This window comes from Neophocaena asiaeorientalis, unplaced genomic scaffold, assembly GCF_003031525.2.
Source record: "Neophocaena asiaeorientalis asiaeorientalis breed wild unplaced genomic scaffold, Neophocaena_asiaeorientalis_V1.1 scaffold65, whole genome shotgun sequence".
In the NCBI taxonomy this organism is placed as follows: Eukaryota; Metazoa; Chordata; class Mammalia; order Artiodactyla; family Phocoenidae; genus Neophocaena; species Neophocaena asiaeorientalis.
The window spans coordinates 1039719-1054985 of record NW_020173215.1 but is presented as its reverse complement, the minus strand read 5'-3'; the positions used below and the strand labels follow the sequence as shown (position 1 = coordinate 1054985).

Sequence of the window (15267 nt, the reverse complement as noted above, 5' to 3'; positions counted from 1 at the left end):
TATATATATATTATGTTTGGCTTAAAATATCTCTGCTTTGACATTATCAAAATCTTCTCTAGACTACTCTTATGTTTGAATAAATGACTATTGCCCTCAAGCTGAACAATAAATTACTTTTTTATTTGATTTCTAAATACTGTATATCCAAATTATTATATGTATTACCTTAGTTTCTATGATGCATAATAGATTACAGGAGTAACATTTATATGTTTAGGTAGCATAAATGAGATTGTGTTGTTTTAAAGTAATCAGGTTTTAGGAATAAACTTCGTATTGTTAAGACAATATCAAAAATATCCTTAAGCAGAGAGGGAACAGTAGCAATTTCACTTCTCGCCACCCAAGATCCACAGTATGAGAAGAAATACTAGATAAGAGTAATTTTTAGTTCACAAATTTTAAGTGTAATTAAGCTTGTTTATCCCAAGGTGCAGAGTCACACGGAGAAGCATTCTGGCATAAACTGAATCTTTCATTTTCATAAAGTGGTGTTCTCCTGTTCAGGGTTTTCCCATCCTGCCTCATGCATGATGTATTGAGGCTGTTTAATGACAGCAACAAAAAACCACAACTCAGTATGAACTTTTCTTTCTTTGTCTAATTTCTCTAATAGTGGTAAATTTCTCCCAGTACCTACTTTAATTGTATATCAGTAAATAACAGATGTTTTGGTACATAGATAAAGTGTATTATTATATAGATAATATGGGGATAAAAACATTATACAACTTATTTTCTGGATTTATTTTGTACTTGTTCATCTTTCTTTGGTGCCAAAAGTTACCTTGCTAATGATGCAAATAATACTTTAGGCTTAAAAGTACATAATAATCCTGTGTTGGTGATCTCCCATTTTATTCTCATCAACCCCTGAGAAACTTTCCTATTTAGACCCCAAGTTTCCTCTTTGACTTCTATTCCAAACCCCAGTAATGACATAGCATCTCTCCCCTCTGCCAGGTGTAGCACTAAGAATTCCTGTCTTCCCAATCTTTCTTCTGTTTGTCTGATGATAGAGGTACTGCTTCCATGTTGTGTTAAGGCTGTGAATATGCTGTCTCATCTTGATTCATGACGTCACTCTCTTTATTGTTTTCCTAATCAGGAGAAGTCCTCTTATCTGACATAGTCTGGACTGATGGTTGGTTAACCAAAAATGTTAAGGAGCAGATCATAAAAAGACAATATGTACATACCTTAAACATCACATTGTAATTTAAACTTATAAATATATATTTATTCACCAATATTTTGAGCAGTGACCAAGGTCTTTTCTTGTGCGTTCTCCTAATTGGCATTCCTTGTTGTTACTTACATAAAGCATGTCTATACTATGTTGTCTATGATCTCCTGTGTTATGGTTCTATGACTGTTTTTTTTAAGGTGTAAGTTGAATTAACTAAATCTACAACTCCAAGACTTTTATAAAAAGGTACTTGAAGTACATAAGATAAATGAATTTCATTAAAATGTTGTATTGACAAAAAACATGTAGAAAATAACAGTTTTTTAAATTTTTATAACTTTTTCTGAGTACATTAGGTTAAATAAGGTACTTCTAAGTGAGTGAAAGAGTAAGTTATAATTAATAGTCACTCAATAAACCACTCAGAAAGTGCGAATGTGTGTGACTCTTTTGACTCTGTAAAACATTCTTCTGTAGTCAGCTGGTTTCCAGTGTTTTGCTTTCAATAAATAGAAGGAGGACCTAATCAAGGTGTCAGATGATACATCATTAAACATTTTCAGTGGTAGATCAGATGATTTTAGGTATGTAACTTGGAAGATATTTAAACAATAGAGTGAACTTTCTACAACAAAATTTCTTTTAGTCTCATCAATATCTTTATGGTACTAAGCTCAATTAGTGCTTCTATCTATGAAAATGAAAAAAAGGAATAGGACTGATGTTGAACTCAGTCTTATTCTACCAATATATAATTAATACTCATTGTGGTACATGAATAATTTAGAAGGAAAAAATGTCCCATTGTCTCATGAGATACATTTCCTATAGAATTTTGTTTTAGTGGTTAGTTATTATTTAAAAATATAAAACATATATTTGTCCATCAATTGTGAAATACTAATAATTAGGACAATAGAAATTTCTAATTCTTAGAGCTTTTTAATCAGAAGATAAAAAAATTCTATTTTTTCTTGGTTGCAGAGAAATATAAAATAATTTCAAGCATATGAGTATATTACATTAAGATAAATATATGTGGGGGAAGTGGAGTGAAAATAGAAGTTTAGGGAACAATGTAAAATTTCCAGCTGTGAAAGAAGGATTTGTTTTTTCATTTTTAAGTCAATTGTGTATATAAATTTGTCTTGATATTTAGATTCATTGGGTATGATTGGGATGTGATTATGTGACAGTTTTATTTTAAAATTATAATCTCTAAAACTTCCAGATATTACATTCTTTGTAACTATTTAAAGTGGTGATGAAAATCTGAAAGTCAGTTTAAAAATGTACACAGCAATGGATGGATGTAGTTTTGTTTGTTTGTTTTTTCAGAATTAACTTTAGCGAGAACATGAACAAAAAAGTTTGAAGAATTCTAGTGTATATGAAATCCACTGGGACACTTGTTAAAAATGCACTTGTTGGGGAATTCCCTGGTGGTCCAGTGGTTAGGATTCTGCACTTCCCTTGCAGTGGGCACGGGTTCCATCCCTGGTCGGGGAGCTAAGATTCCTGCAAGATGTGCAGTGTGGCCAAAAAAAAATGCACCTATGAACCTAACTTCATGCAAATGTATAATCAAACCTTTGTCACTTGAATCTCTCAGGCAATTAGCTCAGGAACAGCTAAGATAGCCTGATTTTCAGAATAGCTCAGAGGTTTGCCTCTTACAGGGAGAATGAAGAGAACTAGCATTTTTAATGCTGGTGTCCATTCCCTGTACCTTCTCCTTTAGGACAATGGTTCTGGGCCTTGCCTGATAATAATTACCTGGCAGAGCTACTGGTCATTAATGAAATTAATTTAATTAGTTTAATTAATTAATTAAACTCATTAATGGGTTGCCAACACATTTTTTTTAAATGAAAGAGAATAGATTAGAATATATCAGAGTACAACACAAACCTTTTAAGTTATATCTGTTGTTGTATATGTTCATGTGTGAATTATACCAGATTGCAATATGAAACTTATTGCTTGCTTTCCAAATAGCTTGAAAGCCACTGACCTAGAGTGCTTGTTAAAAATACAGATTCCTAGTTGACTCACCCAAATGATTATTGTCAGACAAGTTTGGGAAGTATTGCTTAAAAGAGATATAAACCCTGAAGCATCTGAAAAACTTGGTTTCTCTCCATAGTAGCAAATTGTCTAAAGGTTCCATGTAAGCTAGCATCTTCTTTATTCTTCTAAAAAACTATTTGGAGAAAACACATGAGAGGTGGTCTGTGGAATTCAGGTAATAAACTAAATGTATTGAGAGTTTTGCTTATGTAATTTTTTTTTTTTTTGGCCACATGGCTTGTAGGATCCTAGTTTCCTGACAAGGGATGGAACCCAGGTCCCCTGCAGTGGAAGCATGGAGTCCTAACTACAGGACTGCCAGGGAATTCCCGCTTATGTCATTTTTTTAAAAAAACTTATTTCTTTATATAAACAAATGATTTTGCTCATTAGATGACTACTGTAGCTGAGTGATACACACAAATATATGAATCATTTTCAATCTTCTTCCCCCAAATTAAAAAGCACTGGAATTTTCAGCCATTTGTGCAGGATTTTCACCTTTCCAATCTCAGTGTCTACACATAATAAGTATTCAATAAATATATGTTGAATGTTGGGAGACAGGAAAATAAATTTTGTGGCTTATTATTTCACATATCTGTGAAATTTTATTAATGACGTGCTTGATCTTAAATTTATTTTAGACGTTGTCTGAGAGTGTCACATCTATCCAGGGTGGTTGTGTAGGGAAAGATGGCTATGATGAAATCGTGGTATCCACATATTCAGGTAAGGTAAATGGTAATAGCTAGTTAAAGAAAGAATCGATAATAAAAAATATAAATTTAATAAATTGCTTTTGATGATTACTTTTTAAAATGTTTATTAGTAAGTCACTCTTACAGCATTAAAAGCTCTAATGGTTAAAAAATAAGAAAGGAAGGAGTAGGTGTATTGATTTATAAAACAGTTAATATTTGAATAATACTTTTTAAAAGTACTTAGTATATCTCTAGCATCTTTGAAAATTAAATGATATCCTTTGGTTTAAAAAGAATATTTACTGAAATTTAGTTTGTTTTGTTACTGTGTACATTTCTTATAAAACTTGCTTGCTTTTGAGTAGGTCATTTTTGTATTCTCACAATAGTTATATGAGAGTTTAACTTTCCATGAAAATAATTTTTGAAAGACAACTTTTATTCATCAGCTATGTTTTGCATTTGCCTAGAATGTGTTGACTTATTCCATACTTGAAAACTAAAACTTCAAATTAAGAAGTGAAAGATTTCCTTAATCGTAGTATTACAGTATTTCAGGCAAAACAAAAATGGTATCCAAAGTCATTTCTATATGGTTTGAATATCTTCTAGCTTGATTTCTTCTGTGTTTTGTTTTGCCTTGTTGTTTGAAAAGGAATAAGTCCAAGACTAAGCGCGGCTGATGTTGGTGGACACGGGGGCATGTATCTTGGGTTTCTTTTAACACTAGCAGCACTTAATGGTGCACGATTGTAATTCATCTCTGCAGGCTGGGTTACAGGTCTGACAACAGAGCCTATTCATAGGGAAAGTGGACCAGGAGAAGAACTAAAAATTAATCAGGAGATGCAGAATAAAATTTCTTCATTACGGTAATTTTGGATTTTTGTTTGCTTCTTTCCTTTTTCATTTCATAAAGTGTGTGATTGTTGTTTTTTACTTATTTATAAATGTAGTATATTTTATTGGAAGGAATTATACATTTAATTAGTTTATGACCTTTTTAAATAAAAGCTTATCAGTTTGAGAAAATTAGCAGTAAGTGCTGATTAATATTTTGGAGTTAGAAATACACTTTTTATACGTTTTATTCTATGTTGATTTTTTTCTTAGCTCAAGAATTGTATTTTTTCATTCGTTTATTATAAGCAGTTACAGTGTTTTTTTGTTTGTTTGTTTGTTTTCATAGACATTAGAAAGAAATCAACACAGATGGCTCTATTCCTTATTAATTCTAATGTTTACTGCTCTTGTGGACCCTTCTGAGTCTGTAACTTTGGCTTATAAGTTTTCTTACTGGAAATGAGTAATGTTGACTCTCTTAGACACAGGGATTGCTTTCATGACCTGTTCAGTTTAAATCCTGTGAAAATGGCCTCAAGGAAAATTGCTGCATACAATGAAGAAGTGGGAGTCACTGAAACTTTTAATGACTATTCTCCTTACCCTAGCCCTTCAGACCTCAGCCCTCAGGAGTGAGGGCTGATCCTTTTTTGGTGGTAGTTGATGGCTACAGAAGTTTTTGAGGCAACCAAATGCCACAAGTACTTGTTCACTAAAGCCACACCACCGGTTCACCACAAACCAGTTCACCAAAGTCACCAAGAGAGAAAGCTCTAATGTTCATGCAGCAAGGACACCAAGGAGAGTTAATGAACTACTATCTCATGTCCTCAGTACAATACCTCCTGTTTATAACCAAGTCAGCCCCCTCCTGATTCCACTGGAATGTACGTTCACGAGAAGCTTACGTCTATTTTGTTCATTCAGCACCCGGATCCTAAGTACACAGAGTCACTCAGTAAATATTTCTTGGGCGAATGAATCTTTTCTGTTCTTTAGTGCACAAATCCCTTCCAAGCGCCTTCCCAGACTTTTCCCCCTAACTTGGGGCTAGTAGCTAAACCTCATGTTTTTCTACCCTAGTTACTATTTACTTCATTTCCTCTCTCTTTAACTGGAGCAGCTCTAAGCAATGCCTGCACAGTTCAATCTCCAACACTTGGTAGAACTTCAGGTACCTCTGGCTCGTGATTATCCTTGTGGTCTCCAATATATTCATACTCAGCAGCCTTCTTATTTTGTCTATTGCCCCTAATGTCTTACTGAAAGGTACATGTTTACTGATTTCACACGTTCTGTTTCTTCTTATTAAATCTAATATGTTCCTCTACCCCAGAACAATCAGTTTCTTTTCTGATTAGTGCTATATGTGACTGTAACCAGATTCATGTATTAGGATTGATTATTTGCAGCCTGCCTTGATTCTTACAATGCTTTATTAATATTGCTGGTGTGGGGCTGAGTAGATGTTTTAATTTTTAGATCAGAGATAAATAATGTGGAACCATTAGGTCAGTCATAGAAGTAAAAATTTTGTTCCTATTAGTGTTATAGTTCTAACTCAACCAATAAAAATGCATTTTGCAGCAGTAAGTGTCTCAGACTTTTGTAAATATTCTAAGGATCTCAAATGTTTATGTCACTTAGGTGACAAATTTGTATATATTTTCCTCTAGGAGTGAGTTGGAACATCTGCAATATAAGGTACTACAGGAAAGAGAGAAATATCAACAGTCTTCTCAATCAAGCAAAGCAAAATCAGCAGTACCTTCATTTAGTGTAAATGACAAGTTTACATTAAATAAAGATGATGCCAGCTACAGCCTTATCTTAGAGGTTCAGACGGCGATAGATAATGTCTTAATACAGGTAAGCGAAATGTCTAATTTCTTTGTTTTATGGCTGGATCTATTTTGCAAACAAGTCATATGTACTAATTATTATTGAACACTTTTAAACGGTGATTTTAAATGTTTATCTTAATCTTCCATTAGCTAATCAGTTGGCTCATAGATTATTTAAATTATGTCTTTATTTTTTATTTATCCCGTACATATTAAACAAAAGACCAATGGACTTAAGTTTTAGGAAGACCTAGAAAGGACATTAAAGATTTGTTCTCTGGTTAGCCTTTAGGAGAATCTTAACAGATGTGACTTAGAAAACTCCAGTATTTTATATCCTTATTAGAACCTTTTTTAAGCTCCAACTACTAAAATAATACAGCCTGGTCATTAGCCATCAGTTTCTAGGTAGATAATCTCAAAAGGTGAAACTTAGGGATAATAATGTATAACTCCATTTATCAGTGTACTTAATTCTTTTTTCTTTTTTTATTATTAGTTTTTTAAAAATTTTTATTTTACATTGGAGTATGGGTGCCTAACAATTATTTTTTCTTTAAATTGGAAGATATTCAGGGAATGGAAAAGGATGATAGTAGGATGAATGGAAAATAAGCAAGATGGAAAACACATCAGAAAATGAGAAAAGAATAAAGAGGAAGAAGACAAAGTTTTAAAAGATGTGGGGGAGAGATCAGATTATTAATTAAAACTTAGAGGCAGAAATGTCTCTCAGGTAATGCTAGCTCAAGGGCTACTGCATTGAACAACTCCAGAAGCACCATTCACACAGAACACAGTGCAACAGCATTGTCCTAGAAGCTACCTCTCTGGAGGAGACCAAAAATTATCCCCTTTCTGTGTTACAGGTGAAGTAAGAAATGATAAAAATGAACTGATATAGTAAGAATGGTCATATGATTATTTGCAGCCCATGGTAACATTTTTAGCACTGACAAAAAAAAGTAGGAAGAGTATACTTTAAAGAGAGCGATGAGAGATGAAATTCTGTGATCTGATTAATCCAAATTAGAAAAAAATAGGTCATTGTAATATAACTCTTATTCTTTATCATATTTATTTTCTAGAAGTGCATATTATCAAATACAAGTTAAGAGAGTTCATACTGTCAAATTTAGAGACAAATGTAAACTAGAGCTAAGGAGAACCCTTAGAGAAAATATGTGTTGTGAGAATTTTTAGTTTTTCATCTAAACCTTTTTTTTTTTTTTTTAATATTGACTGTAGAGTGATGTTCCAATAGATTTACTAGATGTGGATAAAAATTCTGCTGTTGTCAGCTTTAGCAGCTGTGATTCTGAGGTGAGTAAAAATATAAAAAATTCTTCAGATGCTTTCATTTCCATTATGCCATTTTGTATAAAGCCTGTGAATGCTACTAGTGTTTGATGTTTCTTCTGTATTTCCTTTCATAACCCTTCCCTCAAAATCTGCTTCTACTCTCTTTCCCTATCCTCAGAAAATCCAGAAACTGGATTGTTGTCCTAAATTCCTTCCTGTCTCTGATCTGTTAAATCCAGTTACAGTAGTTCCCTCTTTTTCTGCTGGAGATACATTCCAAGATCCCCAATGGATGCCTGAAATCAGAATAGTACAGAACCTCTGTATGTTACGGTGTTTCTTTCAGCATCACTATTTTTGCACTTTGGAGCTGTTATTAAGTAAAACATGGGTTATTTGACACAAGCACTGCAATACCATGAAGGTTGGTCTATGTGATAACTGAGATGGTTCCTAAGTGACTAGCGGGCGGGTAGCATATACAGCATGAATATGGGATGATTCATGTCCCAGACAGGATGGAATGGGATGTCACAAGTTCTCATCACACTACTCAGAACGGTGTGCAATTTAAAACTTATGAATTGCTTAGTTCTGGAATTTTCTGTTTAATATTTTCAGACCACAGTCGACTGTGGGTAACTGAAAACCTGAAAAGCGAAACCACAGATAAGGGGGGGTGCTGCTGTAGTCACTAATTTTTGTCATTTCCACCTCCTTGCTCTTCTACGTCTACTCTGCTTCATTTGCACTTCTGTTAACCTTCCAGGCCCTCATAATGCTTTTGCTTGAACTCCTCGTCTGCCAGTTTCTGTGCCTCCAGTATTGCTTGTCACCTCCAGGCTATGCTGTGCACTGCCACCAGAGAGGCCTTCCTAAAAGACAAACATCCCCGTGTCATTCCTTTTCTCAAAACCTTTTAAAGATTCTATTTCCTGAGCTGCATGTAGGTCAAGATTCCTCACTGTAGCATAAAAAACTTTCTGTAATTCAGCTCTTGATTACATCTCCAACTTAATCTCTCACCAGCTGCTACCTTCCCTCCCATGCACATGATTTCTGCCAAACTGAAGTTCTTAAAATTTCTTGAAAATGCTATACAGCTTCACACATTCCTACATTTAAACATGATCTGTTCCATCTGCCTGTCTTTCCTCACTTTTTCTTGTTGACTCTTGCTTAACCTTCATTCAACAGACATTTATTGAACACTTACTGTGTGCAAAGTACCTGGGATGAGACCATATCAGAGCTTATGGACGTGCTTACTGTATCACTTCTTTCTGCATGGTACTGGCTGACTAGCAGTCTCAGAGCTTAGGTGTGGCTCCTGAAGAGAAGTTAGGGTTCAGAGAAGGTCTGGAGCAGCTGCATGGGAGAAGGCAAGCCAGAGCAGGAAATGGTGACTGGAGTTGGCATTAAAAAGGGAAAGATAGGGCTTCCCTGGTAGCGCAGTGGTTGAGAGTCCACCTGCCAATGCAGGGGACACGGATTCGTGCCCCAGTCTGGGAGGATCCCACATGCCACAGAGCGGCTGGGCCCGTGAGCCATGGCCGCTTAGCCTGCGCGTCCGGAGCCTGTGCTCCACGGCGGGAGAGGCCACAACAGTGAGAGGCCCGTGTACCGCAAAAAAAAAAAAAAAAAAGAAGGATAACAAGAGTAGATAAAGAACAAAGTTGATAGTTATATTAGGGAATAATTTTCAAACTAATTTCAGAGTAAAGCTTTTTTTTTGATAAGAGATTTTATGGCAGTTGTATTATTTATCATATGTGCTTTGTCATCCCTGTTTGAGAATAAAACAAAAGGATTAAGGCCTACATTTTTATGATCATTTAAAAAATCAAGTTAGTATGAACTTCAGATCTTTAATTCCTAAGTTACAGTGAAAGATTAACCTGTTTATATCACTGCAGGATTCTTTGAAATGAGTATTTCATACTAATTTAAAACCTATTTTCTAGAATGATGGCTTAAAAAACAAATCTTATGGAGATTTCAAGTATATACAGAAGGAGAAAGAATACTGAAATAACCTCCATATACTCATCACTAACTTTAACATATGGCCAGTCTTGTTTTATGCTCTTTACCCTGTCCCTCCCCATCCCAAACCAAATTCCAGACATTTTATCGCCTTTAATTAGTATATATAATTTTATCCATGAATACTTAAATATATAACATTTGTTTTTAATTACACACAAGTATATTTATTTTTAAGTTGACTGATCGTCTGTGTTTGCTGAGTTTAAATGATTTGAAATTAAAACATTTGAATTTTCTTTTTAACATTAGCATTCTTTTTATTTCTTCAGTATTTATTAAAAATAGGGAAATAGCAGTGCCTGAAAATTTCATATCAAATAGTTCACGTTGCTTTGTCTGATTTTGCAATTCATGCACACAGATATACTCTTCTGTTTTTAGTAGTTTATTATTCAATTTTAAGAAGTTATCATACTTGAAGTAACCTCTCCAATTTTGTTCAACAAACGTGTTGAATGCCTACAGTCTACCTGACACTATGCTATTTGCTGGGAATGCATAGATGAGATATTTCTCAGTTGTCTATAAGTATGTGTGAAAATCAAATACATTCAACACTGAACATTGATGTTTTTACCTTTATAATACAAACATTAGGAGTTTGCACTGCCAGTTAAATTTTTGGGAGAACAATTAATATTTTAAAGTGTTACTGGAGAGATTTAATATGGAAAGAGCACTGAGCTTTAGAGTCTTAAAGATACGAATTTGAATACCAGTGTTATTACTTACTGGCAATTAGGAAATTTACCTAACCCTTCAAACCTCAATTTCTTCATCTGTTAAAACTTACCACATAGGGTTGTTTGTAGGAATAAGCATAAAGCTCATAGCATGGTCCCACCCAAATGATGGGTGCTCAGTAAAAATAAATATTATTATTACTGTTGGTGCTGTTGTTATTGTTAAAAACATAGATTCATCCTTTTCCTCAACTTTGAATTCTTCCTAGTCAAATGACAACTTTCTTCTCGCCACTTATCGGTGCCAGGCAAATACCACGAGGCTGGAACTCAAGGTAAAACTGTTTGAGATTACTTTTACTTGAAAGTTTGAACTTTCTTTTTTCCTTGGTAAATCTTGCAACATATGATATCATTTCTTTGCATTAAATTTCTCCCTGAAATGAGCATTTTGGAATAATGTCTTTTGAATGACCTATTAGGTTTTAATTCAGCCCAAACCACTCTCTTTTCTGTTAGCACTCAACCAGTCACGTTCTCTAAAATTACCAATCCTAAATTTCCTCTAACTGGAAATATTTTTTATAATTTTCTATTATGGAAAGTTTCAAGCATACATAAAAGTAACGATTCCAGTTTCAGCGATGATCAACTCATGACAATCCTGTTTATGCTGTCACTCTCCATTCTAAATTATTTTGAAGCAAATACAAGATACTTTATAATTTTATTAGTAAATATTTCAATACATATGCTTAAAAGATAAGAACTCTTTTTTCTAAGTGATTATGTAAAATTTGTATTTTTAAAAAATTTTTTATTGGGGTATAGTTGATTTACAATGTTGTGTTAGTTTCAGGTGTACAGCAAAGTGAATCTGTTATGCATATACATATCTCCACTTAAATGATAAGAACTCTTTTTAAAAATATAACCACAATACTGTTGTCACACCTAAGAAAAATAATAATAATTCCTTAGTATTATCAAATGTTTAGTGTAGTGTTTTTTTTAGTTTGTTTGATCCAATCATGGTCCAAATAAGGTAATTTGGTTATTGAAGTATCTGAGCATTTGCCCTATATTTTCCTATTATCTGGATTTTTCTGATTGCATTCCAGTGATGTCATTACCAACTATTCCAGGGAAAATCTTTGAAGTTTCCTTTTGCAGTTTACTAACATAATCACTTTATAATTAAATACTGATTGTAGCATACAAGTTTATTTTAGTTATTTAATTTTTAGTGTGAAATTTAAAAAAAAATTTTATTTTTGATATGTTTATGACCCAAAAATTAAGCACTATAACTTTTTCCTGATGTTCTGAAACGCAGAGTATGCTTTTTTCAAGAGAGATGCTATTGCACAATAACTTTTTCATATCTGGTTAAGGAAGTTCCAGTTAAAATGTAATTTTTTTCTAAACAATTTATTTTCATCTGTATAAGTCCCCTTTCATGTATTTTGAAGGAAAAATTGAAAACTGGTATAAGTTCTAAAGGAATATACTTCAGCATATTTATGTAACCTAATTAAACATTTAGATTACATTCACTGAGCTAGATTGTGCCAATAAATTAGGAAGTAGGCCTAAAAATATTAAAAACCTATGTTCTTTTTAAAAATTGGATACAATAACTTTAAAGTTCAGAGGAAAGAGTAAATGCCTGAAAAGAGCCAACAAAACTATGAAAAAGGAGAAAAGGTGGAACTTATCTTGCCCTATGGTAAAATGTACTATAAAGCTACTATAATAAAAATAATGTGGGGTATTTACAAGGCCTAAATAAATAGGTCACACAACAAAATAAAGTTTAGAAATATAGCCCAGCACATATTTATGGGAATTTAATGCACAGCGTTTTTAGATAGGGAAAATTCTATTAAATTACTATTTTTATTTAAAAATTGCTTTTGGTGGGACTTCCCTGGTGGCACAGTGGTTAGACCCACAGCAACTAAGACCCAATGCAGCCAAAGATAAATTAATAAATTAAAAAAATAAAAATTGCTATTGGTACAACTGGCATCTATCTGGAAGAATATTAAGTGGATTCTTATGCCATATATTATAAAAGATAAATTCAGATGAATTAAGTACCTAGTTATTTTCAAAAAGAAGCTGTCTTCCAGATAATGGGTAAATATCAGAATATGAAGACTGCCTATAAGTTGTTTAAAAAGACTACCCAGGGTGGTCCAGTAGTTAAGAATCCACCTTCCAATGCAGGGGACGCGGATTCAATCCCTGTTTGGGGAACTAAGATCCCACATGCCACGGGGCAACTAGGGCCGTGCACCACAACTACTGAGCCTGTGTGCCACAGTTAGAGAGCCCGCGTGCTGCAACTACTGAGGCCATGCACTCTGGAGCCCACATGCCACAACTAGAGAGCCCACACACCACAACTTCTGAGCCCACACACTGCAATGAAACATCCCGCATACAACTAAGACCCAACGCAGCCAAAGAAAGAAAGAATCTTGTTCCTTAAAAAAAAAAGACTACCCAATTAGGAAAATAGGCCAATGTGGATAGGCAGTTCACAGAAGAGGGAATCAAAATAGCTAACAAATATTAAAAGGACATATTCTACCTCATTATCAGTTAGGGAAACTCAAAATAACAAAAATCAGTTTCCGCTTGTCTAACAGATTGGCAGAAATTTTGAAAAAGCAGAATTACCAGGTGGCAGGATGAGGAAAAGGACACTCTCAATCATAGCTGAAGGAAATAAAAATTCTTACTGCTACTTTGGTAAAATAGGCTATAATCCCATTTGTTGGAATCTATTTCATAGCAATAAAATCACAGTATTGTACACACAGATATGTATATAATTAACTGCAGCATTGTTTGTAGAGGCAGAAAAGTTGAACCAAAGTGAACACTCAGTAATTTAATGTTTGAATAAATAGCTGTTTATCCATTTCATAGAATATTGCAGAGCTGCAATAAAGAATGAGTTGGTCAATTCCTGTTAACATGGAGCAAATTCCATGAAAAACACAAAATGCAGATAAAAGTCCTACATATGTATATATATATATATTATCTATAATATGAAGAAATGTATAAAAAGAAACATACCTCTCTGATATGATAGGTCATACAATAGGGGGAAGGTATGGGTGGGATGGGAGTGGGAAGGAGGTGATGGTATTAGGAGAGGCAGAGATAAGGGAAAAATCTGGTTATTAGAAATAAAAACAAAGATGTCTATGATATAAATAGAATTTAGTCATGTGAAGTTATGCATTTATTTTTGTACATCTGCATAGAGAGATGTATGAAAGAAAGGTTGACTATCAATATAGCAATAATGATCATCTCTGGGTGGTAGGATTTCAGATTACTTATATGTTAATCCTAATTTTTCTTCATTGTGTGGATTTTTAAAAAATGAATATGAAGTATACAATCAGAGAAAGCATTATGACTTTTCTTAATATTATGAACAATTATATTCTTTTTTTAAAGTTGATACTGCATTTACAGTTATTATAAAATATTGGCTATATTCCCCGTGTTGTACTAATTGTGAACTTATTGTGGAAAAATTTATGTGCCAGTGTAAGCTTACCCTTTAAAAAGAAACCCTAAAATATAGCTTTATCAGATCGATTTTTTATTTTCCTTCTGTATTTTTATTCTTTTCCTTATCTTTTCTCTCTTCCCATTTAGAACAATATTTTCAGTATAAAATTTGCAAAAAATCTTGCTTTAAACTTTAATTTATGTTTCCCATTTAGGTAAAACATTGATTTTTTCCCCCCCTCACATGCCAGGAAAAGTATGAGCTGATGTATCAGTTAGATTAGAGAAGCTGCCTTTGTAATACAAGAGGTACTACAATCTACTTCATGAATTGGAACAGAGAAGAGCTGAAAGGGACAGGAGGGAGAAACTTGACTGCTTTCTAACTCCTAAAATTAGGTCTTCATAATTTCATGAATTAGGGTTTTCTGTAAGTGTTTTAAATTCTCAGGATATCCAACTAGCCATATTCAAAATAGCTTAAAAATAATTTCCTAATCCAAATATGTCATAAGTAAATTGTGAGTATGCTTCTCTATTTTCATAGAAAGTCAAGAATTAAGTTCTTGGAAACATTTTTTTTTCTGTCAGTAGATATTTATAGCAATAGCCATATGCTATAATACCCTTATTTCTGAGAAAATGAAGTATTAGTTATTGACCCACTTATCCCTTCAACAAAAATGTCTAAATTTTAACCATTTTTTATGTGAATCTTACACAATATATTATACACCTACACTTTTAGATGTGATAGGGTGGTGTGTGAGAATGTCTGTCTTTTGGAATGACAGACCTAAAAATATGTGGTGGGGATGACTTTCATAGATGGATTAATTTTGCTTTTGATTTCCAAAATCTTTTAAAATTTTCTTTTACGGTAGAGGTAAAAAGTTCTTGTTTCATAGAATGTCCTTATTTCCTTCACAATATTACAGAAGAGATTATGGTCTGAGTGCCTGCTTGCTTGTGTTGAACATTTTAAAGATAGCCTTTATGTTGCCAGATTATTCTTATTTTCTTTCCTCTTTTGTGTTCAG

At 33.4% G+C, this 15267-nt stretch overlaps 1 protein-coding gene across 1 annotated transcript in view; it reads left to right on the top strand.

Moving 5' to 3' along the window:
• The window catches only part of BBS7 (Bardet-Biedl syndrome 7), a 38811-nt gene that overhangs the window by 15331 nt on the left and 8213 nt on the right, over positions 1-15267 (top strand). The window contains exons 9-13 of the mRNA XM_024745214.1: positions 3910-3994; positions 4736-4838; positions 6486-6678; positions 7902-7976; positions 10957-11022. Coding sequence (XP_024600982.1) covers positions 3910-3994; positions 4736-4838; positions 6486-6678; positions 7902-7976; positions 10957-11022 — 522 coding nt within the window. The remainder of the gene's footprint in view (positions 1-3909; positions 3995-4735; positions 4839-6485; positions 6679-7901; positions 7977-10956; positions 11023-15267) is intronic.